Raw genomic sequence first — 26100 nt, forward strand, 5'->3', positions numbered from 1 at the left:
CTATCTCCTGAATATGTAGCAAACAACACCATACAACTTTCCTCTTCTGCGAATTATCAAATGAGTGGAAATGGTGAAGTTTATTATGGATAGATGTCTTTAGAATCGGGTCCATATAACAATCCCAATTTTGTATTCAGTATCTCAATTGTTTGAAGAAAAATGAATCTATAGTTGTTTCAAAAAAATATAGAAGTAACATATAGCAAATAATTAAATAGTGAACGCTGATATTAAGAGCCCGTAACTCAATAAATATCATTTGAATCTTTTTTCTTTTCTTTTTGGTAATTAACATCTTCTAACGCTTTTTTACAAATGATGATATTCTGGTTGACGAGATGGAAGGGTGGAGATTATGGTGGGGGTGAAATAAAGAGAGAGAGAAGGAAAAAAAAAAAAGGAAAAGGACAACTATAGATGATTTTGGCTTTTGCCTAAACATGACTAAGTTTCAAACAATGGGAGAAGGACGGCTGGAGGGTGCTAAATGGTAAGAAATGAGAAGGTAAAAGAGAAAAAAAAAAAAAAAAAAACAGTTTTAAGTGCAATTAGTTTTAATGTCTAATGGGAAAGCGACACATGTATGATTAAAATAGTTTTAAGCTATTTTTTTGGCCCTTCACACGCATCAAGAAATTACCTACACTTTCCATGCCAGGTCATCACTTAGGGGCTGTTAATTTCACTATGAACAAGAATAGTAAAATTAGAGTGTGTAAATGACTTTTCGAGATAAATTTATTGGGCAACTCATGTCTTTTCCCTTATCTTAAAGAGCTTGCAAGATATTCATGGTTTGTGTTGTTCTTGATCCCTCTTTTAAATACAAGTATTCCATGACTTTTATATCTAAATTACGTTCTTACTATCATTTCTTACGTTTATGAGAGGAAAATAACATTTTGTTGCCACTCATATGGCATTAGATGTTCTAATGACAAAAATTCATGAACCCTTAGGCACTTTGAGACAATTCAAAGATCAAGAAGAATAGATAAGCTAACACAACGAACTTGGACATTGATAAACTGTCACGAGAAGACGTTTAACCACATTATTACATGAAAAGTTTCGTATAAATGGAAGAACATTGCTTGTCCAGTTCTGTATTCAACATCTGAAAATTCCAAACATAAGAATTGGTTAAAAGCAGAAAGATGATTAGATTATACATCAATGCAAAACCACCATACTGTCTTTAACCACAAATTAAAAAAGGCGGCCTTGGAGAAGGGACGGGGACAATTTTGCAAAGAAAGCCTGAGGAGTAACTCTTGCTTTTCCAAAACAATTGATGATGGATTATCGAGCTTTAGAAACCAAACTCAGAGAATGAACAAAAGTAAGTTGAAGACAGAAACCTGGAAACTATGTGTTTAGCTCTTTTGATAGGTTGGTATCACCACTCCTGATTCTTCTGCCACCTTCTTGTAAGCATTTTGCAATCTGTGCGTTATAGGTCCCACTCGACCATCACCAACTATACGTCCATCAATTTTGACAACCTGTCCATGCAAGAACAAGATTCAGTATCTGCACGTCAATGGTAAGATTCAGACTCTAGCTTGGAGAATTGGAACACTTCAAGTGATGATAGTGAATTCTCTCTTTATCATTATCAGAAGGAAGACCATAATAATCCAGGGATTTATTTATAACCCAGACTCAAAATAATCTACTTTGACAGGCTAAAATTGTGTAATTGGGCTAATAGAAAACCAAGCAAAGGCTCCTCGGATGCTAAAAGAAACAATATATAGCCTCAAACATATTAATTCAAGAAACAGTTGCAGTTCTGCATGACTGAGTCAGCCACATGACACTAAAGTTTTAAATCAATCAAAGACCTGAACATACCGGGCTCAGTTCCCCCATAGTTCCTGTTGTCCATACCTGCAGGGCATGATGAATTTGTAAAAGTTGTTGGTCTATTTATGAAGAATAAGTATCGAAATAAGTGAAATTACCCCATAGAACCTCTTTTTAACTATTTGCATTTGTAGTTGCACTAGTTTTGCTCAGAGATGCACAATAAAGAGGTTTTTGCCTGATTTTTATATTCAAAACCAAATATGCTATGAAACTGCAAACAAGAAAGGGCCAAAGGCCCACAAGCTTCCTCAATATGGCGGTGTTGTGATGGTGTGTGCGATGATGGATTATCAGGGCTACCCCAAACATTATTGCATTACTGCTGTTCTATTTAACTATTGTACAGATGTAGTAGGTGCTTAAGAAAAGGTATTCAGGTTAAAAGTAAAGTTTGTTAGGAACAGTTTCTCCAGACAATTAAGTAAGTTGAGTTGTGCGATGAGAAGGATACATAAACTAAGCGCTCCCTAAAACTATATTCAAGCAAGGTGCAGTTACTTCCAACTGTGTTAAAATCCTTCATTTGATTAATTTCTTAGGCAGCTACCTTAGACACATTACAAGCAATGATAATCCATGGTGTGTGGGGCAAATCTTTAAGATAAAAGATGTTGCTAGGTAATGCTTGCAACAAATTTCTTAAGTTTGTCAAAGAACAAACTCATAGTTAAGAGTATACACCTCATCGGCAGTGTGAAATTCTGATAAGCTAATTCGTCGTTCCTCTAAAGCTAAACTTTCCTTCAGCACAAGCTGCATGACCTGCAAAATGGGTTGTTGATCATCAAGCAGATAACTCTACAAATGTATTACTTCATCAAAGACTAAATGCCATGTTATTTAGACCCATGCCACTCTGGCAGCATTTGTAACAATTAGTAATAAACACATTGGATAGTTGACAACAAAATGATTTTTATAAAATCTAACAGTCATCTTAAAATAAATCGGGAAGTAATATCAAGAATCCACCATAAAGACGTCGCCTTATCATAAGTTGGTTCGTAGCAAGCAGATACTATTTCCTAAAGTAGGCTTCAAAACAAAATATTATGTAAGGTGGACTAAATGGTAAAATATTTTTGGTTTACTTGATGGTAAATTGGAAATTAGATTTACAGCACAAATAGTTAAGGGGAATTAATGAGATAATAGTCAAAATACTCCCCAACGTTTGACCAAAATGCCAACTACACACCGAACCTTTGCTTTGGTCCTATTACCCCCTTGGACAATTTTTTTCAATATTAAAATGCCCCTTTTTTGCTGATGTGGCAGTCCAATATGACAACCTCAAATTATTTACAGGTGCTTGTCCACACGCGCCTGGCCCACGTGCCACATCTTTAATTTCCCCTCATTTTTTATTAATTTCCCCCCTTCCTCCATCCATTTACTCTTCTTCAAAAAAAAAAAAAAAAAAAAAAAAAATCTCTCAATTTTCCACACTCCATTTTCAGTATGAGGATCCAAAAACCCATACCCAATTCTTCTTCATCTTCATCAACATCATCATCATCATCATCTTCATTAGGAGTTGAAAAAAAAATCACACCAACTTCCTCAAATTTGATCCAAAAAAACCCAAATGTGAAAGAAAGCTTCCTAATACCAAGTAGAACAAAGTTCATCCATTAATTTGATCAAACAATTAAGAATTTAAAGAAACCCACTTGGTGTTCTTCATAGTTTTCTCCAAATTCCTAACAATGGAGTTTAATTTTCTCCCCAAATCAACTCAAAGAATTAGTGCTTAGCTTAAACAACTCCAACCAAGCAACAAGTAGTAACTCCAAACAAGCAACTTTCAATCAGATTTTCTTTAACAGGATTAGATTTTCAACCTTTTTTTTTTTTTTCCAGATTTTCGGTTTTTTTTTTCAGATTTTTTTTTTTGAATTTGATTTGGGAAAAAAATTCAAATGTGAAAGGAAGCTTCCTAACACCAAGTAGAACAAATTTCATCCATTAATTTGATCAAACAATCAAGAATACATAACGTTCGGGTTCGAACCCCGCTCAAGCATAAAATAAAAAAATAATTTCGCAAGGCAGCTGGGGGAGAGTATGCCGGATCCGGCATACAATCTTTAAGGAAAAGCTAAAGTTATGCCGGATCCGGCATAACTAAAAGTCTGCCCCATAAGGCAGAATTTTTCCTAAGACATAGTTTAGTTATGCCTTATGGGGCAGAATTTTAGTTAAGGCATAACAAAATTATGCCCCATAAGGCAAGAACTTTTCCTTAATGCATAGACTTTGCCTTATAAGGCAAAGTTTAAGTTATGCCTTAAGAAAAACTTTCGCATTATGGGCATACTTTTAGTTATGTCTTTGGGGCATACTTTTTAGTTAAGGCATAACTAAAAGTTTACCTTGAAAAGTAAATATATATATATATAAGGCAAAGTCTGCCCCCTTCGGCAGACTTTTACTTAAACACAACTAAAAGTCTGCCCCCCCGACTTTTTTTTACTTAAACACAACTAAAAGTCTGCCCCCTCCGGCAGACTTTTAGTTGAACACAACTAAAAGTCTGCCGGAGGGGGCAGACTTTCCCTTGAAGCATATATATATTTTTTTTAACTTTTCAAGGGAAACTTTTAGTAATGCCTTAGCTAAAAGTGTGTCCCATAAAACATAACTAAAAGTATGCCCCATAAGGCGTAAGTTTTCCTTAAGGTATAACAAAAGTTTGCCTTATAAGGCAAAATTTAATGGGCAAACTTTTATGCGGACCGCATAACTTTGTGAAGGAATTATCAAAGTTATCTGGGACCGACATACTTTATGCCTAAGTCCGCCCATAAGGCATAAGTATGCCGGGTCCGGCATAACTTTGGTAATTCCTTCACAAGTGTATGCCGTTGGGGGTATAAATTTAATTGAACTCTGCCTTTAATTTTTTTCAAATTTTTGATGTGTGTGGGTTCGAACCTGGAACCTATGGGTTTTAGCCGAAGGGCAAAATTTAAAGATTTCAAATATGAGGGGCAAAATTTAAAGACCACCCAAACGAAGGGCAATTGCAATTGCCCTTTAAAGAAACCCACTCGTGTTCTTCATAGCTTTCTCCAAATTCCTAACAATGGAGTTTAGTTTTCTCCCTAAATCAAAGAATTAGTGCTTAAACAACTCCAACCAAGCAACAAGTAGCAACTCCAAACAAGCAACTTTCAATCAGATTTTCTTTAACAAGATTAGATTTTCAACCTTTTTTTTTTTTTTCCAGATTTTCGTTTTTTTTTTCTTCAGATTTTTTTTTTTTTGTGAATTTGATTTGGGAAAACAGTGATTATAAGAATAATCACTATCCTAGCTCTAAATTTATAATGGGTATTATTTTGACCAAAAAAATGGAGATGGGTGTTAAATAGGGTGAAGAAGAAGATGAAGTAGCCTAAAAATGGAGGGAATTTAAATTTATCTATGTGGCATCTATGTGGCAGTCCAGTTGGCATTTTAAAACACATCAGATGCTTTTTTTAAAGGCTATAACGCGCCACTGAGCGGTGTAGTCACGCTCTTGTCCACATCAGCAAAAAAGGGGCATTTTAATACTGAAAAAAATTATCCAGGGGGGTAATAGGTCCAACGCAAAGGTTAGGTGTGTAGTTGGCATTTTGGTCAAACGTTGGGGGGTATTTTGACTATTATCTCGGGAATTAATTGTGCCAAAACCAATATTCTTCCGACAGGGATAGCCTGAGTCTGAAAAGGAAGGGTTCTGCTCCAGTTAGTTTAGACAAAAAAAATTTATAAATGCCAACAGCACTAACATAACTGAGCACCTTAAAGAAAACAAAAAAGGGAGTTTAGCATGACAATGCATGATCCATACTGTTTGTTTGAAAGGGGGAAGAGAGGTAGAGATAGAAGACACAATATTGAAAGAAAGATCTATATCAAATGAGAAATCTTCTAAACATTACCGTTGCTCTTGTTACGCCAGGAAGGCAATAATCAGCATGAGGTGTCACCACATGCCCTTTCTTCACTAAGAACTGTAAAGGGTAAAAACATAAATTATATCAAAGAGAGGAATTGACCTGAAACGCAAGATCTGATGGTTGGTAACAAAGCAAAACGATATGCTTGAACCACTACAATGAACTAAATGACCACAGAATTGTATGAGAACACTTCTGGTTTTGTGGATATGCCACCAAAAGCAGGCAGAAAGTAAAGAAGAATCTGTTGAATGGTACATGCAATGAGCTTCCCTAAACTGCCGCGTGCCTCCTGAGGGATATAGATTTGCAACCTCAGAGCGAAAGGAATTATAGGAGGTGAATGAGCTTACTATATTTGTAGCATTAGTTTCTGACACATAGCCATCTTTATCAAGCATGATGGCATCATCAGCCCCAGCATTATTTCCTTCTATCTGCACCAAATGAGATATTATTGCTGTCAAATAGAGCCAGGTAACCATACAGTGTGGTTATGCAACAAAGACAGGAAACTGCAATTTCTACGGAATGTCCTCCCCCGCCCCCCCGGCACCCCCCACCCCCACCTCGCAATGCTCTCCACCAAACAGGAGCACAGAGTATAATGAGCACAAATTTAAATTGTCAAGAAATGGTTAACGACCATCTACCAGACCATAAAACAATTCTCCCATCATCCCAGTTAACGTGACAGAACTTCACAGTTGAAGGCTAACTTTTTTGCTTACCATGATATTTTTTATTGACATTATAAACATTTCGTAATCTTAATTAGGGAGTGGGATAAACGTTTCATGTATTTCCAGCTTTCCAACTGATAACAAATTTTAGCTGGATAACCAATTAATTTGACTCCAAACGTGAAATTGCTATAATGTTTTTAATATAAAGTATTTAAATTGCAGAAGGTGACATATGAATCTGCAAGCAGATATAAAATGAAGCACTGTCAATATGAACTTCGGGATTACAGTTATGACTTCCTAACAATAGAAAGATTATGTAAATACTCAAAGCATTGATCTGCATAGCTCAAACTCTGAAGAGAGAAAATACCTTAGCAAGAATGTTGTTGAGAAGGTTGTTATGGTGAATCTTTGAATCCAGACTCTGCAAAGGAAACAAGTCATGATTTAAAACAAGAGGTACCTCAAACGCTAATTTTTTAGCAGTGGTCAAAGGCTCAGAGTAACATCAACTTCAATGCTTTTCCCCTTAAACAATAGTTCAAGGAATTATGTATCGCCTTCCTCAATAGAAGAAATGTTTAAGAAATTAAACTGGTATAATATACATTATATAATTGAATTGCAACTATATGATACAGGGTTTAACAAAAACACCCGAGTCCTGTCCTAAATATTCAGGGTAAACCCTCCCCCTCCCTGCAGTAAAACAAACCAAGGAACGGGAGAATGCTGAGTTATCAACAAAACCACAACGTCCATCAAAAGATGCTCTGATCACATGTATAAAAATCTTTAGATGAATGGAAATAGATTTAGCAATAAGTACAAAAACGAAATGATTTTTTAAGCCCAAAGGAAAAAAAAAAAAAAGGAGGGGGCATTGAAGTAGCATAGAATCTCATGAAATTACTAGGATCAACCAGAAGCAATATCTTACATTCGGTGAATTACGGCGAGTGGTTGCCGTCACTAACGTTACGCCCTTTTCATTGTCGTAGACTGGGGGTTTCCATTCAGCAAGAACTTCAAAAAAGGGTATGATAAAAATATGAGAAAGACGGATGGACAAATTAGAGTTTAGCTACACCAGTAAAATACAGAAAGCGGACATTTAGTATTCTAATCTATTTTCTTGTACTTATTATTGACAAGAAAGGACAATTGAACGATGGTTCTAATTTATTTCCTTTGGTATATCTCTTTTCTATTTTTAGACTATTCATCACCAAGTACAGAGAGAGAGTGTGTGTGTATGTGTGTGTGTGTGTGTGTGAGAGAGAGAGAGAGAGAGCTGCATGTTTCTGGATAAATGTTGTCCCAAGGTTGCCAACTACTAATTCCACACAATGTCAAAATTTAATGGAACACTAAACTCCCCTCTTTTCTTGTATAGACGATGTTATGTTCAGTTGTAAAGCATAAGAAAAAGAGGTTCCTAGATGCAATATGCAGGAGTGATGTCTGTCTGTGCTCTCAAGTGTACTTATTAACTGCCAAATCTTCCATATGTTCATATTATGCTGGCATTCAACCTCTTTGTACTTCTATGGAAGCATTTTGGAGAGAGAAAGTAGATGCAATTGGAATCCTCGTGAATTGAGAAGTTGTTTGGAATTTCTTTAGAATCTGTTTGACGGTTTCACCTCTCAATAAAATTGAAATATGGAAAGCTCAGGAACCCAAGACTGACTTCTAAAAACATAGCATGCAAGTCATCCTTATCATGGTAAGAGTTGGCATAGTAGGACTGATTTATTATTTTATAACCGTGGTGTACGAGGAGGTATTATATTTTTGGCTGACTCTTTCTCTCTCTTCTCATCTTCTCTCTCCTCTCATATTTCTCCAACAGTAAGTGCAGATCCCCCCCCCCCAACCCCCACCGCACCCACCCCCCAACCAAGCCACCCCTAACGGTCACCGGCGATGACGACCCGGCCGGATCTCTCTCGCTCTCCTCTGTTCTCTCTCCTGTTTCTTTCTTTCCTTCTTCCTTTTTTGTTTTTTTTCTTTCTCTTTTCCTTTCTCTTCTACACTACGACCGGAAACCCTCCACCAGTAGGTTTCTGGGCAGGTTCTGCACAGGCAGTCGAGTTTTCCGGCAGTGAACAGTGATTCCGGCCGGTGAACAGTATTTTCGGCGGCAAACAGAGACTTCTCGGTGGTGAACAGGTTTTATTTACTTGGAGTCGGTACCTCCAATAGCTCATTTCATGTCTTTTAGCCTTATAAATTTTGCCTGCTCCACCTAATTGAATACCTATTTCACTGCTTATAGACTATTGCTATCTTGTGCTTTATTATTGATCCTTCGTTTGTCTTAGATTAACCTTTCACTAGCATATATTTGCTTTATGCTTTTGCGAAGGGGATGGTAGACTAGGTCATGTTCTCGCCAGATCGGGGGCTAGGGTCGGGGGGCTAAGGGGGTCGAGTGGAGCTTCTAAGTCAAGAGAGTATGGTCTTGGGAATATTGGGACTTTATCGGGAAAGTCCATAGAGTTAAGTTAAGATTCTTAAGAAGAGTGGGAGGATTAGTATAGTCAAGGCCCAAGAGACTAAACGGGCAGACTCAAAGCTAAGGACGTGGGATGTGCACAAGCTTCTTGGTTCAGGCAAGTCGACAGGTATAGGAACGGCAGGGATCTTAGTAGATAGTGTATTTAGAGACCGTGGCAGAGGTTAGGAGGATTATTTAATGACGACGGCGATTAAGTTAGGTCGCCGTGAGGGTTCACCTTGAACATTATTAGTGCCCACGCGCAAGCCGAGTTTGGACGAGAGGTAAAAAGGCGCTTGGGAGGACTTGGACGGGTGGGCGGGTATACCGCCTACCGAGAAGTTATTCATAAAAGGAGATTTCAACGGGCACATCGTCCGTTTTGTAGGGTTGCGACGAGGTGCCCGGAGGATTCGCTTCGGGGATAGGGAATGCTGAGAGTCTCACTCGGATTTCGCAAAAACTTTGATTGGTGGTAGCCAACTCGAGTTTTCCGAAGAAGGGCGAGCACTTGGTAACCTTTCGTAGCTCGCAAGTGGGTCGCGACGCAAATGTACTTTTGCTTCGTAAAAAGATGATAAAGGCCTCGTAAGACCTAAGGTCAAGCACTTGTTTAACCTTACGACCCAAATAAAACTATCGGGGGATGGGTTCTGGAGAAAGAAGGGTTAAAAAGGGGCGCAGACCCACCGAGGGTTAAAATTGGGGGTTTTTACTGCCCAGTGCTCAAGACAATGAGAAGTCGAGGCCAGGCCCCGGGGGTAAAAAGGGGACGCGGGGGAGCGGAAGACCCGCCCGCATTAGGAAAACCCCGGAAAGGGACGGGGCCCCAAGAAAAACCCCGGGCGGGGACCGAGGGATCGGTGGAACGGGAAGTCCCGGGGAAAGGGGGAAAAAGAAGGGGAAAACTGGGCGGGCAGAAGCGGCGATTTAGAAAGGGGCAAAAGGGAAAAAAAGACGGCCGAGTTAGGGGTTGGGGGAAGGGTGGGGTGCCCAACACCTTTTTTCAAAGAGGAAGAGGGGGGTGGAAAATTTTAAACTCGCCAAGGGGAGAGAGAAGGCCCCGGGATAAGGAATCACGGTTTTTTTTGAGGGTGGCCAAGTGTTGGGACAGAAACCCCTTGCCGAAGGCCTACTTTTTGAACCCTTGAACGAAAAGGACAAAACATTGGTCAGACTTGGGGGCACCCCGACAAAGGGCCCCCTTTGGATATTGGAAGAAAAGGGGCGGGAGGCGGGGGAGCCTTTTTTGAGCGGGAGGGGGGAAAGGGCCGGACCGACGAAGAAATTTTAAAATTAACGCAGGGAGGTTTGGGGGGCCGGGGCCGGGTTTTTTAATGTCATTTTTGCAAAAAGAAAAACCCGGGAAAACGGAGGGGGGAGGACAACCCCCTTTCCCCGGAAAAAAATGGGGAGACATTCAAAGCCGAACAACCTAAGGGATCAAAAAGGGTAAGTCACACTATGAAAGCGGGGGTGCGGTGGAAAGAGGGGAAACGGAGAGTGGTTTTTTTTCAAGAACCGGGTTGGGGTTCAGCCGGGGGCGTCGACTTTCGGATTCATAGTAAGGAGATTGGGGAGCAAATAGGAGCAAAGGGGTTCACACCCCCATTCATCGACCCCCAAAACCCCGACAAAGTGCCGCAAAGGGCCTAAGGGGACGCCGGAGGCCGGGGGAAACCCGGGACATTGTACGATAAAGGGGCAGTAGACGGAGCCAAGACCGGGGTAAGGCAGGGGGGGGAGACCGGAGTACCCCCCCTGTTCGACGGGGGCGACCGTGACCCCCAGCCCGTTTTTATTCGCCTTTTGGGATGGAGAAGACGCGACAACACAAAGGAAGGGCCTTGGGGAGTTTTTCCGGGGGTTTCATTTTGTCCTGATTGGGCGAGACTCGAACTTTTTTTTTAAAGATGTCGGGGGAGTCGAAAACATTGGAGTTTTAAAAGATTTAAAGAGAGACCAAGACCAAAAATTTGGGGGCGGGGTTCAAGGGGGGCATCGCGCGAGGCCCATTTTTGGGGTCGAGGCCGGGACCCAAGCCATTCAAAAAAAAAAGTTTCAAGATTTTGGGGGCTATTAATTTCGGAGACGGGGTTTTCGACGACGATGTTTCACATCGTATCATGCAGGATGAACGGTGCTCACCTCCTCGAGTGTCACAGATAAGAAAGTTGCCACCAAAACTTAAAGGCAAGTTCTACAAAGTGGTGGTTAGACCGAGCTTCCTTTATTGTACTGGAGCGGTGTTGGCCAAGAAAGAGATGTCACGTTCGGGGAGAAGATGAAAGTCGCGGAAATGCGAAATCTTTGCCGTGGATGTGTGTGGGCACGCCAGAGGGATGGGACTGGGAATGAAGATATCGAGACAAGGTGGGAGTGGCGTGGGTGGAGGACAAGATGCGGAAAACGAGGCTAAGATGGTTTGAGCGTGTGAAGAAGAGAGGAGAGACACGGACGCTTCCGGTGCGGAAGTGTGAGAGGAGGCGGACGGTTGGGAGAGGGTAAGCGGAGCCGCGAAGAAGCGATTGGGGGGAGAGGTGATTAGACGGATATGGCACGGTTGTTCATGAGGACCACCGACCTTAGATAGGAGGGTACGGGAGGACTCGGTTAGATAAAAGGCTAGGCGGCTTATCCTTTCACCATGGGGGATAACGAGCTTTTGCTCATTTGTTTATTGCCATTTGTTTTACCGCATTTGAACGTTTATATTTGTTGGGCGTGTACTTTGTTTATATTATTTATCTATAGTAGTTAATGCTCCTTTCTTCCTGATCGTTCTTCCATGACTTCGCGCTTTTGTTTATTCCTTGTTTTCATATTATTTTCGGTATGTTTGGCCCTATCTCGACCTTTTGTCTTGTTTTCCTTGTTTTCCTCTCTTTTTCTCTCTTGAGTCGAGTGGTCTCGGGAAGCAGTAGCCCGCCCTTACCTTTCAAGGTGGGGGTTAGGTCTCACAGACACTCTTCCCTCACCCACTACGTAGTGTGATTATACTGGGCTTCTTGTTGTTGTTGTTGTTGAACCGTGGTGTACGAGCTAGCTTGCGCGCTCCTCGACGAATTCCACGCGATACCTGCCACCTCCTCCAGGTACCGGGTAACTCTGTCTACCAACGCTTGGACTGATGGAAAGAAATCACCTAGTGTTTTTGCCTCAGCTGGGGTTTGAACTTGAGACCTCATGGTTCTCAACCCACTTCATTGATCACTAGGGCATACCCTTGGATGCAAAAGATGTACGCTAGATGTTAGTTAGCTTCACTTAATTCCTAATGTGAAACTATACACAAGCATCTTCATTCATAACGACGACGACAACAACAACAACATACCTAATATAATCACACAAAGTGGGGTTTGGGGAGGGTAGAGTGTACACAGACCTTACCCTTACCGTGGGAGGTAGAGAGGTTTCCGATAGACCCTCGGCTCAAGAAAAGCAATTCAAAGCAGTCAACAAAGGAAATAACTAAAAATAAAGAAGCCATAACAAAAATACTATATAAAGCATGATACGCAGTCTGAAAAAGGAACAATAACTACAATACAATAATTTGCTAAGTGAAGGACATGAGACAGTAGACAGTAACATTAATCGACAGATAAGGAATTACAGGAGAAATACTACGACTACTAGTAAGGGCATTCAAAGAATCATCTTGATAGATATTCCTATTTAAAAAAACTCAAAAGGCAAGTGAATTGATTACAAATTTGCAATATTGGATTCTCAAAATCTGCAAACAACATGTGACTTCGTGTCATTTCACAAATACACACTCCCTCTCTAACACTCCGCTTTTCTTCCTTAAACCCTAATGGAGCATCCCTTCTTCATCAATGGCCCTACAACAAACCGACCCGAAGCCTTACGTTGGCTATCAATCGCCAAAAAACTCTTAACAAATCGTGATCTAGTAAGTAGCAAATCATTCGCGACCCGTGCCCGTGAATCCAACTGATATTAGCACCTGCTACCGACCAAATACTCGGCATCTTGAAATGACTTGAAGGAAAGTAACAGAGGTGTCGCAAGTAAGACATGAAGGCCGCAAAACACTTCGGCAATTGGGATTTGAATGTGGAGTTCAGTAATGAGATTGAAGAGCCAATAGTGCAGATGGGCCGAGAAAATGAAGCAGGAGAGGGAGAGGATGATACTGTTGAAGCAATTGAGTTTTTTGAAGGTCTTGATGAATTCCTTAGCAGTCTTCCTATATTAAATGCTGTGGATGGTGATGAGGTAGAGGCTGCCTAGCTAAGTAAGGCACTTCTTTTGTTGTAGTTGTAGCTATAAGTTTTCTCTTCTGTATGTTGTAGTTTAGAATGGTGTAGAATTACTCGGGCACTTGCATTGATGTTTCTATTGTAATGCTAGAATTTATTACTATTTTCTTCCGAAGTAGCTGCAGTAATCACTTTACTCCTTCTATCTCATGCTCCTTGAGTAATCTGGTTATTAGTAATCAATTGTTTTCTTTATATTGCTTAATTCTTCTATTCTAAAAAAAAGCATCTTATTAAGAGATGAAATGGGTGCTTCTTACAGCCTCATCTGCCCACAATCCGAAGTTGAACTGCAACTTGAACTCCTTTCTATGTCAAAAGTAAGTACTACTGTATTTCGGCAGGTAATTGATGATGCTTAAGTGCTAGTCTTCTTTTGCTTATCTGGAGTTGCAAGTTGAGGATCTTATTGGTTAATAATATTTATTGCACTGTAATAAATACTTCTAACCAATAAGATCCTCAACTTGTCGCTTTAGATAAGTGTTGAAGAATGAAAGAACTCCCACATCGGTAGTTAATGAGATGGGTGGTCTTCTTATATGGACTTGTGCAATCCTCCCCTCATGAGCTAGCTTTTGGGTTGAGTTAGGCCCATGATCCATTTTTTTACATAGACATCCGGTGCGTGGGCAATTTAATTTGGGGGCCCAACATCGGGTGAGACGGGTCCTGCTCTGATACCCTGTAAAGAATGCATCATGGGCCTAACTCCTCCTTTTGCATCATGGGCCTAACTCCTCCCTTTGAGCTAGCTTTTAGGGTTGAGTTAGGCCCATGATCCATTTCTTTACATGGTATCAGGGTCAGGCCCAGGCCCGATCCGATGTGGTCCCCGAAAAAAAAGGGGAGCCTAAATGTCCTCGGGCCAATTGACCAGTCCCGGACCGATGGGGCGAAAATGCCCCAACTCCATGAATGTGCACGCTCCAGATCGGACAGTGGATCCCGGATAAAAAAAAAGAATGTCCGGATCTGGGTGTGAGGGGGGTGCAGAGAAATATACCACATCGGTGACAGACGAGAACCCTGGACTCCTTGTAGGGCTTGAGCTAGCTTTTGGGGTTGAGTTAGGCCCACGATCCATTTCTTTATAATAAGAAAAAAAAAAAAAAAGTAATCATTGCACGGTGACAACAAAAAAGTTTTGTCCCTTGTTACAGCATGTCACATGAACACTTTCAACATCTGTAAAACTAATCTCAGTCGGAATTGCTCTAAAATGCTACGCTCCAATTTAGCAAAATACTTTCTGGCTATTTGGTAACTTAAGCTTGAGGCTGTTCTAAGGCCAGGTCACACTATGAAGGTGCAGATTGTCGTGGAAGAGAATTTAATTGTGAAAAAGAAGTAAGGATGTGTGTTGTAAAATAAACTTTTTTCACCTTGTCATTGCCGGACATTCTGGTCGGTGAGGAGGATTCATTATGCCATGCCATTATTCAACTGGTTCAAATGGAGTTGGATAAATAGCGAGGATTCATATAGCTGACCCGACTAGTTTAAGGCATAATAGTTATTGTATATTATCATATTATGCCATTATTCACTCTAAAACAGTTATAGAACTAATACGTTACTCGCAAAGTTACTATATAAAATAAAAATAAAAATGCATCACTTGCTATGTTCTGGCTCTGCAGAACCATAATTGATAAGTGAGAATGTGATAGCAAACTCTTGTGGGCCATCTCAAATTCTCTGAAGAACCTTATTCTTCATGTCTTCTATGAATTGGTTGAGATTCTTCTCTGAAGATCCCTAATTACAAAAGTGCATTCTGAAGGATCATCTTTGTTTTCTCTATATTTTCCCTTGATTCATCTTATTTACTCATTATCCGTCCAATATTCTCCCCTACTACCTCCCTCCTGATTAATCTTCCAGTTCCAAGATCCACACCAATCTTCCAATCATCAAACCACTAATTTTCTGTTAGTAAATTGATCCGTCAAAATAGGAAAGCACATCATTGGAACTTTATACCATATGCTCTCCAAGATAGAATGCCACCCACAACAAGTCAAAAACCCTCCAACTGCTGGATGTGATAGTACTGCTAGTTGAGAGCACAACGGTACGACCAATCCTCTATCTATAGTTTCTTCCTCAAATCCAAGAGGCAAAATTCTTCTTTCTCCAGAACCTATTTATATATATATATATATATATATATATATATATATATATATATATATATATATTTTTTTTTTTTTTTTTTTTTGTGTGTGTGTGTGTGTGTGTGTGTGTGTGTGTGTGTGTGTGTGTGTGAGAGAGAGAGAGAGAGAGACTCAGTCCAGGAAAAAGGTTTACTGACTAGTTTGCGATATTGTTAATTCACACAAGTTCAGGCAACTATAACTGGGATACGAGAAATCTTAAACAAGAGTATTTTATCTTAAAAAACAATTTTAATGCTTACAAGATGACAGTGTAGGCTGAACCCTGACGTTGTTCATGCAGAGGAACAACGAAAGAGTTTAAGAATTAAGCATTCAAACTTAAAACGAAAAGAAGGCACCTTACCAATTAAAGTACATCCATAACGATTGAATGCTGGGCTCATTCCTGAGGTTACCTAATGATAAGAACATGACAAAATCTAAGGGTGAGAGTGAAAAGAGAAACAGAACTAAAACATAATGTGACTTAAAGTCCAGGCAGAAGTTTAATCGGATATCCAATATAACCACTGAATACGAGAATAGAAAGGGCAATAGCAGTCCTTAAGATTACCTTTTTACCACGTGTCAAAGTTAGTCGGATATGTGCATTATCAAACATTCCATTTCTTAAAAGAGTCTTGAAAATAGCTTCTTTCACCTGCATATCGCAGCATTAAGTCACAAGTTCTAAAAAGAAGAATTGTGTTTTGCAATGTAGAAATTAAAAGCTAAGAGGACCCAGACTCAAACAGGGAATTGCCACAATATTTTACCACTTCACGAGTTGGTACATTGCTGAAAGCTAGTGCTTTTGCAGAGTCGAACAACCTGAGAAAAGGAAACTAAAATGTAATCACGCGAAGGATGGTGCTAGGAGCTGCCAAATATCATGCATATCCCAAATGAAGCTGTTTTTCTTTTTCCTTTTCTTTTGGGGGGCACTACATACTACTGAATCTGTTGTCCGTCACGTGTATTCCACAGATAATAGTGAATGGAGAGGATGAAGTATTGGGGATCTTTTCAAAACGGGTTTGGGTTAATGAGTTGGGTTTAATAATTATGTGGACTAATAAATTCATGCAACATATTTAAATTAGAAAGTCCCACATCAGATTCTGTTAAATAGAGGAGGAATTTTAAGCTTAAATTTAACGTTAAGGGCAATCATGGCCCAATAGGTCGAAGAAGGGTAATTTTAAACCATTTCAAATACGTCAGGGGCACTTTTGACCCTTTTCCGTTTAATATATATGAGATACAATCCACATCTAGTTGTTGAAACTTACCTATCCAAATGCTCCTCAAGCTTAAATACCTTCCCACAGTACACTCGAAGCCCCTCCCAAACTGCATCACCACCTTGAACAACTGAATCAAATACTGAAACCTAGAAAATGTCTAGCAGTGATCAGAAAGAGAGAGCTAGTTGAGAGGGCAGAAAGAATAAAAAATTTCCAAATATCATTCTCGGTAAACAACATGTTACCTTGGCAGCCTCACGGGGCACAATCCCATCACCAACCCATGCAAGCAGCTTCTCATTAGCAGGAACAGGAAGACTAGGATGAGGTAAAGTTGAGTTCAGGTAATAAGAAGAAGACCGTTTTGCATGACGCTTAAGCATGTTGTAAAAAGGTAAGCTTTGCTCCAGCAAATCATACAATGATGTTGGAAATGGCTGAAAAGTTTTAGAAGGACAAACTATGAGCATATGTCTTTCATGTGCCAGCAAAATCGAAACAATTTAAGACTGAGTAACAGGTTCAAATTTCATGGGATTAATTTTGCACAAAGATACATCACGTCACGCTGCACATGCAAAAACAACAGATGATTGGTAGGCATGGGACATGAAAGAGACTTTGTTTGAAATTCACTCAGCGCAAGGTATCTCCGTTGATTAGAAGAATATATGAGCTGTGGCTAGTAACGCCAGGAAAAATCATATGCAACCATACTTGGTACAAACTGAGGTAAAGAGGCAAGCATCAAAAAAAAAAAAAAAAAGTGTCCCTCTTCTTTATGTAGTAACCTAACAGCACTAAAGATGAGTTTCTAAATATCACTATAATACCCTGCTTAATCATAAAAAATTTTGCATTACCAAATACTCCCTCTGTTTCAAGTTGCTTGTCTTACTTTCCTTTTTAGTCTACTTAAAAAATGAATGCCTCTTTCCTAATTTGGCAACTCTTCAATTTCAACATTCCACATGGTAATGTTTAACACCACAAGATTAAAGAGTATTTTGGTACATTATACATATCTTTAATTTAAGACCACAGGATTCAAAAGTTTCTTTACTTTCTTAAACTCCGTGTCAAGTCAAACTAAGACAAACAAACAAAAATGGAGGGAATAGCAATTGACCAAAGATCCGTGAACCGTATACCGTAGGATATTTCTTTGCTGGAGAAAAACCTGTTGATTTATGCACACTTTTATACCACCATGGTGCCCAGATGCCATCAAATGGTTTTGGTCCAGCTTCCCACCTGAAAACACAAACTCAACATTAGTTTTCTCTTTTGCTTTTTTTGTCTGAATATACAAGTTATCAAATATTAAAATACAATTTTAATTTAGAGGAACACATGAACCAGAGGGGAGGGAAGTCTGTCCATGCTGTAGGTTCCTCCATGAATACGATCATAAGAGTTCAGTCACCATAAAAAACCAGGGAATATGCCATTTCAATATTCTAACCCCCAGATGCATAGATGGGAATGGGGCAAATATTGGTTTCCTGCTCCCGTTTTCCATGCACAGTAGATATCTTCTTTGACCCCCAACCATATGATTTATTCATATCCTTATCTGACTTAATGATTTGTTACTTTTTTCTTTTTAGGAACTTCCATCTTTCTTCTAACATCCCGCCGCAACAAACTATCTCGACTATTTTTCAAAGTGTTCATAAAAGACCAGCTTTCAAGAATCATTAAAAAGAAAAAAACTAGCCATTATATGGAAGTATAATATGATTGGGCAATATAAACGATCTTGTGGGTGATCAAATGGCTGGAGCAAAAAAGTATTTTAAGGAGAAATTAGTTGTGGGAGGTGGAAACCAGGTATGAATACAGGGGAGAAAACAAATGCTTCCAGAGAATGAGATTGGCATTTGCCAATATCTATGGGACTCATGGGAAGAAAGCAAACTGACAATATGAGTAGTGGTTGTTAGCTATATGAATGTGCATTTCCATAGTGGCGGAAAATCCTGCTAGCTCCAGCAGGATGATTATCTTTTTTTATTTACACGGTAATAACTCCAAAGAGAAGATTATCTAAATGGAGTTACATGGATAGGGAGGATTCATACAGCCAACCCAACGAGCTTGAGATTTAGGTGTAGTTGCAGTTGTTTAACTCCAGACAGATGATTTTTTTCGGATAAGGTAACATAATTTCATTAATATGGAAAATTTTCTGCATACAAAAAGTATACCAAAAAGTAGCGTCTACACAAAAGTATGGCTCAGTACAAAGTATAGAAAATCTTCTACACTGGTAACTCCAGATAGATTATTATCAACAACTTGTTAAAAGTTCTAGTGAATTTAGCTTACCTGAGCATTGAATCTTGAAATGGAATGTCAAGGTCTTCACAAAGGCCACGCAGGGCCGCCTGCAGAAAGACAATTAGCAACAACCATCAAAATGTTCAGTTGTGTAACTTTATAAGCAACCAGACAAGTAATCAGGGCACTCAACTGTGTGATCATTCCTCATGTAAAAGTTGGGAAGGCATTTTTTTTTTTTTTTAAAACTGGTAACTGTGCACTTTGACTCTCTTTTCTTTTTCCTTTTCTCTTTCAGTTGGCATAACGGGTCACCATGTCTAAAACACATATTCCCTCTGTCCCATTTTATGTGACACTCTTTCCTTTTTTGTTAGTCCCAAAAGAATGACACCTTTCTATATTTAGTACTCCCACTGTCCCAATTTATGTGATACAGTTCGGATTTCGAGAGTCAAACAAGAAAATCTTTGACTGCGATTTACTTGTATGCCCAGTAAATATTTTAAATTATTAATTATTGTGACTTGTAGCACTTTTTATGTAGTTTCTAAACATGCAAATTATATTTCGAAAAACGTAAAGATTGTATGTCCAAATTCACAGTCAAAATGGAGAAGTTTGACTCTCAAAATCCGAATTGTATCACATAAATTGGGACAGAGGGAACAGCAATTTAACTTTAAACTTCCAATTTTACCCTTAATGAGATGATTTCTAGCCACAAAATTTCTACGACTTGTTTTAGACCACAAGTTTTAAAACTCTTCCTTTTTCTTTTAAAATCCATGTCCAGTCAAACACATTCACACACATTGGGACGGAGGGAGTAGGATTTCTCTTGTGAAAGGCATGAACCAGGGAAGTGAGGGAAAAAAAGTTGGACTAGATAAGGAGACTGGCCATTGCACTAACTGCACTAGAACTTGGGCCATACAAATTTTTACAAATGAGGTCTCAACATTGCTTCAATAACAGTTGACCCACCAGTCATAATTAGTGGAGACGCTAAGCCTGGCCCCACGCTTTAGTTCAAATGGATCAAGTTGCACATAAAAGGCTCTCACAGCAAACCAAATGAGAGCAGAAAGGAAAATTAGGCCTAAGCTTATTATAATGAAAACACATCATAAGCTGTGTTACCATTTACGCATTACAGCTTAACATTTTAGATTTGCAACAGTTCCTTTCCTCTTTTCTACAATTTAAGGTTTTTGCATTACTCAAATAGTGTTCTTATTCATAAATACCTATATATTTTTAACAAAATACCTATATATCTACACAGAGAAGAGAATAGACTGAATGCAGCGGCAAAATGAGTGAGCAGCCACAATGAAGCTGTGCCTAGAGCCTAGTGAGCACTGAGCACCCATATCTATAAACTTTCTTAAACCATGTATAAATGTTCACAGTGGCAACTTTGTAAGTCAGTGCAAAGCAAAAAATAGTTATTACATGTTCCTGCAAGACAATTTAGTGTGATATTGAAACCTTAATTTCAGTATTTTGGGCATCACTGGCCAAAGGACCATACTTTCTAGTATCTAACTTTGTCAACATTCCCAACTAGGATGAGCAAAATCAATAGCCATACTTTCATAAACCAGCAAAAGAGAGGAGATTATGCTTCAAACTGAATAATGCTACTGGGACAACAAACCTCGGGATTTTCTCGAAGATCACCAGCATCAATAACTGGTGGGGGCCTTCCTAATTCAGATAGCTCGTTGTATATGGAGACCAGCTCTGCCAACCCCAGCTCAAAAAAGGATGGAGGTACAACCTTGTCAAAGGATGGCTACCAACATAGCATATAAAAGTTAAATTTAGAAGCAGAAATAGCATTTTTACATAAAATAGAAAACAAAAATAATAAAATATAAAATAATACAGAGAAATATAAGATGAGCAATGACACATTGGTAATAGAATCTGCTGCTAGTGATGCATCAGTTTAGGGATTTTGAACTAATTTGGTTAATAAGTACAGCAAGAAAAGAACATGATAAAACAAAATAACAAACTGAGTAAATTAGGAACTTATAATCAACCAGCAGTAACAAGACTTGAACTTTAAATTACCAAGATATCGAGGGGATTCCTTATCAGTATGAAGTGCTTTCCTCTTTTCATCAATTCATTTGTCAAACCTGGCACACTTTGTTTGGCTATATGCTGCAAGAATAGTGAGAAAATTTCAGTAATAATCAAGTTACAAATCTCAATTGCCAAAAACTGCCTGGAGATGTTAAGAAAGGCAAAGAGTATGATTTTCTCCTTCTGTAATGTTCTAATGAAGCTGCCCAAATCTTGTCTCCTTTTATAGGATAAATGCCTAAATTAATATCTTTCCCTTCTTAGCTCAATCACTACCATGGGTAAAGACTACTTTAAACCATTAACATTTACAATGTGCCTTTGGAACTACTAAACCAATAACCTATGCGAGCTGTCTACAGCAATATATAGTGCTCGAAACTTATCAAATACCAAAGCCTTGTAACTCAGTGCTTGACCCACAGTGTTAAGTGTTGGGCTACAGCTTTTTAGACAACTTGTTGGGTCTTCATTTTATTCATCAGAAATCTCGAACCAAAGTTGTCAAGCAATAGAGGATAGTCCTGTATAACTATAAAATTTCTCGCATAAGGGTGGGTTTTACCATATCAAAAGAATCATAATCATAGTAAAGAACTCAAGTCTTACACAAAGTCCACAATAAGCTAGCTTTAGACAGCGTCGGTATCTAGAACAGTGTTACTTCATGCCCCTTCCAACTACCCTTTGATGAACAATCACAAAAGGATGGAGTTTTGGAAGAGTGAGAACCAGTACAGAGAGGGGGAACACATAGTCAAAGCTATCCTGACTACCCTTCCAACTTAACACTCAGTTGCTAATTCTCAAATCATACAAATCATATGTTGCCTAAGTTTTCACAGATGTAATCTGAGGTTTAGCAGCAACCAGATCAGCAATTGGATTTATCAACTTTAGATGAGAGGTTTGAATTACACATTTCTAACTTTTCAACAAGTAAAGGAAAACCCATCTTGATGTGCCTTGTCCTCTGATATAGAGTTAGAAGACTGTGAATATGAACGAATCTCAAAAGCATAAAAAATGACAGAATCCAACAAGGAGAGGTATAAAACGAAATCATTATTTCTAGCGCAATCATTACTCTATTCTTAAATACAGCTATGATACTGCTTCATTACCTTACAATAACGGTACTTCTTTACTCCTGCACCAAAGATGACCTCCTTCACCACCTTATTTCCATCATTCTCCTGCAAAAAAAAAAAAAATTACTCATAGCCAAGACAAAAAGAACTCACTGCCATATATTATATAACCATATTGACAAGCACCAACATTGCTAAACTTGGAATAAAAATTGCTACTCAGCTCCGAATGATATTACTGGAAAAGGATAGGAATCATGAATGTAGTACTGATCTTACGTACCATTTCGGATAGAAGTTCCTCCTTGTAAGGTCTATCCACTCCAGTAACACGCAGAAAATTGGCATACAGTGGTTCATCAAGAACTTCTATGTCATTTCTCTGTAACACAAGAAAACACTCTTATATCAAAAGGGGGCAAGTATCACGGTATAACAAGTCCATCAAAATAACAGCATGTTAGTTAATCGAGCAAAGATAAAAGTGTTGAGACAGATTTAGGATTCTTAACCATCAATTCAAGCGAATAGAAAGGCAGAATTACTATGAAATTTTATATTTTACTAGAAGTGTACAAATTCAGTAGTAGGAGTATCTTTTACACTGGAAAGAGGCACCATATATCTTCACAAAAATCCAGGATTATCAAACAGGCACTCCAAAGAACAATTATTTGCTTTTGCAGTGTTATGTGACGGGCAGAGCAAAAGAAACTTTCTTTTGATACAATGGTGTTATATGATCAGCTTGCAAACTTTTTCACAAGGTACGTCTAACCAGCACACAACTTGAATCCAGGTTTCCATTTCATTGACCACACTCTTGGAATGCGTGCCACGCAAAAAAAAAAAAAAAAAACTTCCCAAACTCCATTCCCACCATCCTCCTTTTGGAAGAGAATGGAGATTGGATCATTATAGCAAAGACTGATTAACACAAAGCATATTTATATGAATATTCATACTGTTAAAGAAAGTCAGCCAATTCAAGAAATAGAACAATCACATGATTTAAACCAGTACAAACTTTGCAAGAACCAACATCAATTCACACAAACAAAAAAAAGAAAAAGAAAAGGGATTTTCTGTGATTCAGGTAATAGTCCTCACCTGAGCAAAAGAGTACATAAGGCTGGTGCTTAAAGACCTGGGTGCAGACCATGAATGGATCACCTCTATTTCTTCTCCCATTATTCAAAAATTACACAACTTAGCTTTGGATTGTAACTTTGAGAGATGCTACTATCAGTTAAAATTTTCTTGTATTTAGCAGACCTGTTGCTGAAGAGGACAAGAAAGGTGAGTAAATGATGACCACAATACCCAAAAAAGGAACAAAGAAAACATAACGTCCAACTCCACTTTCTTTTTATTGTTTCCTAATTTTGCTTCAGCTGGTTTAAGTTTGAGAATTTGTAATTTGTATAGTCCTTATCGACAATTTTTCAGAGAGAAAAGGACATAAATGATCCCTTAACGAGTAGGTTCAAAATAGTCTCTAACAATGCACTTAACATTTTTGGTCCTTTAAATTTTTCACAAGTTAACAAAAATGATCCCAATAGTCCCTTAAGTATGCACTTAACAGTTTTGGTCCCTTAAGTTCACCAAAAGTTAACACTTTTAGTCATCAACAAAATATTCATCGAACTCTATTTGTTAGATTTGACGAGAACTATGGAAAAAAAAATTGTTACAACTCACATTTAGAGGTATACATTACTAAAGAAAAAATAAATACTTTGGGACAAACCAACGGACGTCAATCGGTTATAGTGAAACACCGAGGAAAAAACTTACAGACTTGATAATGTCAGAAAATAGTGTCTCGGAACACAAAGACCAACAGACTTTGTCGATTAAAATCAAGGGAGTCCATCGGCTAAGTAAAATACACTAGACTTGTTTTTATTGAAAACCCGATATAAAAATAAATACTTCCATTGTAGTGATTCTTTTAAAATAAAAATAGTTTCCACGCATTTTTCTCGAAAATAACCGACAAACGTTCATTGTTTTTCGTAAAAAAAAAAAAAATTAAAAATAGTGTCCCTCGATTTTATCCATCAGTTTCTGTCCATTGTTTTTTCTTGTTTTTAGTAGTGACAATTTTGTAGTTTTTGCTATTTTTAATTTATTTCTAAGGTCCAGTGTATTTTACTTAGCCGATGGACTCTCTCGATTTTAATCGACATAGTCCTCCGTCTTTGTGTTTCGAGACACTATTTTCTGACATTATCAAGTCTGTTGATTTTTTTCTTGGTTTTTTCGTATAACCGACTAACGTCCGGCAGTTTTGTCCCGAACTAAAAGCCTTTTTTTGTAGTAATGTGTACCTCTAAATGTGAGTTCTCGTTAAATTTTTCCTTTTTTTTTTTTCATAGTTCTCATCAAATCTAAAAAATAGAGTTCGATGAATATTTTGTCGGAGACTAAAAGTGTTAACTTTTGGCAAGCTTAAAGGATCAAAACTGTTGATTTCATACTTAAGGAACTATTTTTAACCAACCCTCATAGTTAAGGGACCATTTGTATTAACTTGTGGCAAACTTACAGGATCAAAACTATTAAGTGCATAGTTAAGGGACTATGTTGAACCTACTCTCATAGTTAAGGGACTATTTATGTCTTTTTCTCATTTTTCAGACAAGGCATATGTGAAGCCGTGGAGGTTTATAATTAACCAATAAAACTGATATTTAATTTTTTTATACAATTTATTTATTTAAGAAGCTAAATATTTAGATATTTTCTGAAGTTATTAGACAACACTTTTTTCCTTTCAAGTTTCAAGATGTTAAAGGAAAAAATGAAACCCCATTATTCCAATATGCAATTTTTGCACTAATAATCTCCTCAAAATATTTTTTTACCAAAACAACCACAACTTACAGTTTATCGATACTTTCTAGTGAAAATCTCACACAATAAGTATGCATCAGAATTTTGTAAACTGATTAAGTGAAAATTATTTACGTCATCAGATTATTTAAGAGCCAAATGAGTATGAATGTCTATAATAAGTACAAAACTGTCAAAATTTATACTCTAGTGGAACTGGTAATTCCAGATTTGACTATTGTTGCCATCCTTCTCCTTAATTTTCTTACCTCATGTCTCTCAATGTAATTAAATTTTATAATGTTGTTAGTTTAATGATGTAAAAAGAGTTGGAGACGTTCTGACCTCTTTTTTTTTTTTTTAGAAAATGTCATATAAATTTAGATATCATCATTATAAAGGTGCTTCATCCATTGTTCGAATGTTGTTGAACCAGAAAGTTGCTTAGCCACGTATTTCACTTGTCATATGGTGATTTACTGTAGCTGTGGTACAAACATTAGGACAGCTTGACTGATTTGCCCTTTTGCTTGCGGCATCATGCAACTGCCAGGCTGTCTATCTTGTCATCCTAATTGATTAAACAAAGTTGCATAGGCTTTTCATTTTCCTGACATTTTGTTATATTTTCAGTTCTTTGTTTTTCCTCCAGAAAATTACCTCAATGAAATTGCTCTATATTATAGTTCAAACGCTACCCCACCCGTTAGCAAACTTTATTTACTTATCTAAATGGTAGCATGTGTTTACAATTGTAAATTTTAATTTGATTTTTGTTTATTTATAACTTAACACAATCTTATAAATATTACATAATATAAAACATTGGTAAAGTCACGTTTCCTCAATATAATATAAACTCAATTTCTTAATCAAACTTAATCAATAACATAGATGCGACAAATATGTCATGTTATTTCTAGAGAGGAGTTTTGTTAAGAGTAAAATTAGAATATTGAAATTCAAAAACTCGCAACAACAACAACAACATACTCAGTCTAATCTACGAGTGAAGAAATTAAAAACTTTGGTTCTACTAGACGCAACAAGGTTTGGATAATCATTTG

General features: G+C 38.0%; 1 protein-coding gene across 2 annotated transcripts; it reads right to left on the reverse strand.

Moving 5' to 3' along the window:
- Positions 1-998: 998 nt before the first annotated feature.
- LOC132063528 (branched-chain-amino-acid aminotransferase-like protein 1) lies at positions 999-23508 on the reverse strand. Of its 2 annotated transcripts, XM_059456102.1 has the most exons (20): positions 23303-23508; positions 22476-22574; positions 22226-22297; positions 21087-21179; positions 20665-20802; positions 19050-19108; positions 17870-17972; positions 16964-17155; positions 16764-16864; positions 16248-16302; positions 16046-16132; positions 15836-15887; positions 7455-7540; positions 6885-6938; positions 6179-6262; positions 5808-5879; positions 2557-2637; positions 1861-1896; positions 1365-1508; positions 999-1120 (listed from the first exon to the last, which is right to left on the reverse strand). In XM_059456102.1, exons 1-19 carry the CDS (start codon positions 23381-23383, stop codon positions 1380-1382), a joined length of 1674 nt encoding a protein of 557 aa, XP_059312085.1. In that variant the 5' UTR covers positions 23384-23508; the 3' UTR covers positions 999-1120; positions 1365-1379. The 2 variants fall into 2 exon arrangements, with proteins under 2 accessions (XP_059312085.1, XP_059312084.1); XM_059456101.1 differs by having other exon boundaries at positions 999-1508.
- Positions 23509-26100: the final 2592 nt, after the last annotated feature.

The sequence above is a fragment of the Lycium ferocissimum genome, chromosome 7, assembly GCF_029784015.1.
Source record: "Lycium ferocissimum isolate CSIRO_LF1 chromosome 7, AGI_CSIRO_Lferr_CH_V1, whole genome shotgun sequence".
In the NCBI taxonomy this organism is placed as follows: Eukaryota; Viridiplantae; Streptophyta; class Magnoliopsida; order Solanales; family Solanaceae; genus Lycium; species Lycium ferocissimum.

What these genes read in the sequence shown, in the direction of transcription:
- LOC132063528 (XM_059456102.1), bottom strand. Translation starts at nt 23,383, where the DNA reads ATGGGAGAAGAAATAGAGGTGATCCATTCATGGTCTGCACCCAGGTCT. An exon ending in CTCGCCGTAATTCACCGAAT is followed by an intron (nt 6,939 to 7,454) that starts GTAAGATATTGC and finishes TTTCCTTTGCAG; the next exon opens with AGTCTGGATTCAAAGATTCA. An exon ending in CTATGGGGGAACTGAGCCCG is followed by an intron (nt 1,509 to 1,860) that starts GTATGTTCAGGT and finishes TTGCATGGACAG; the next exon opens with GTTGTCAAAATTGATGGACG.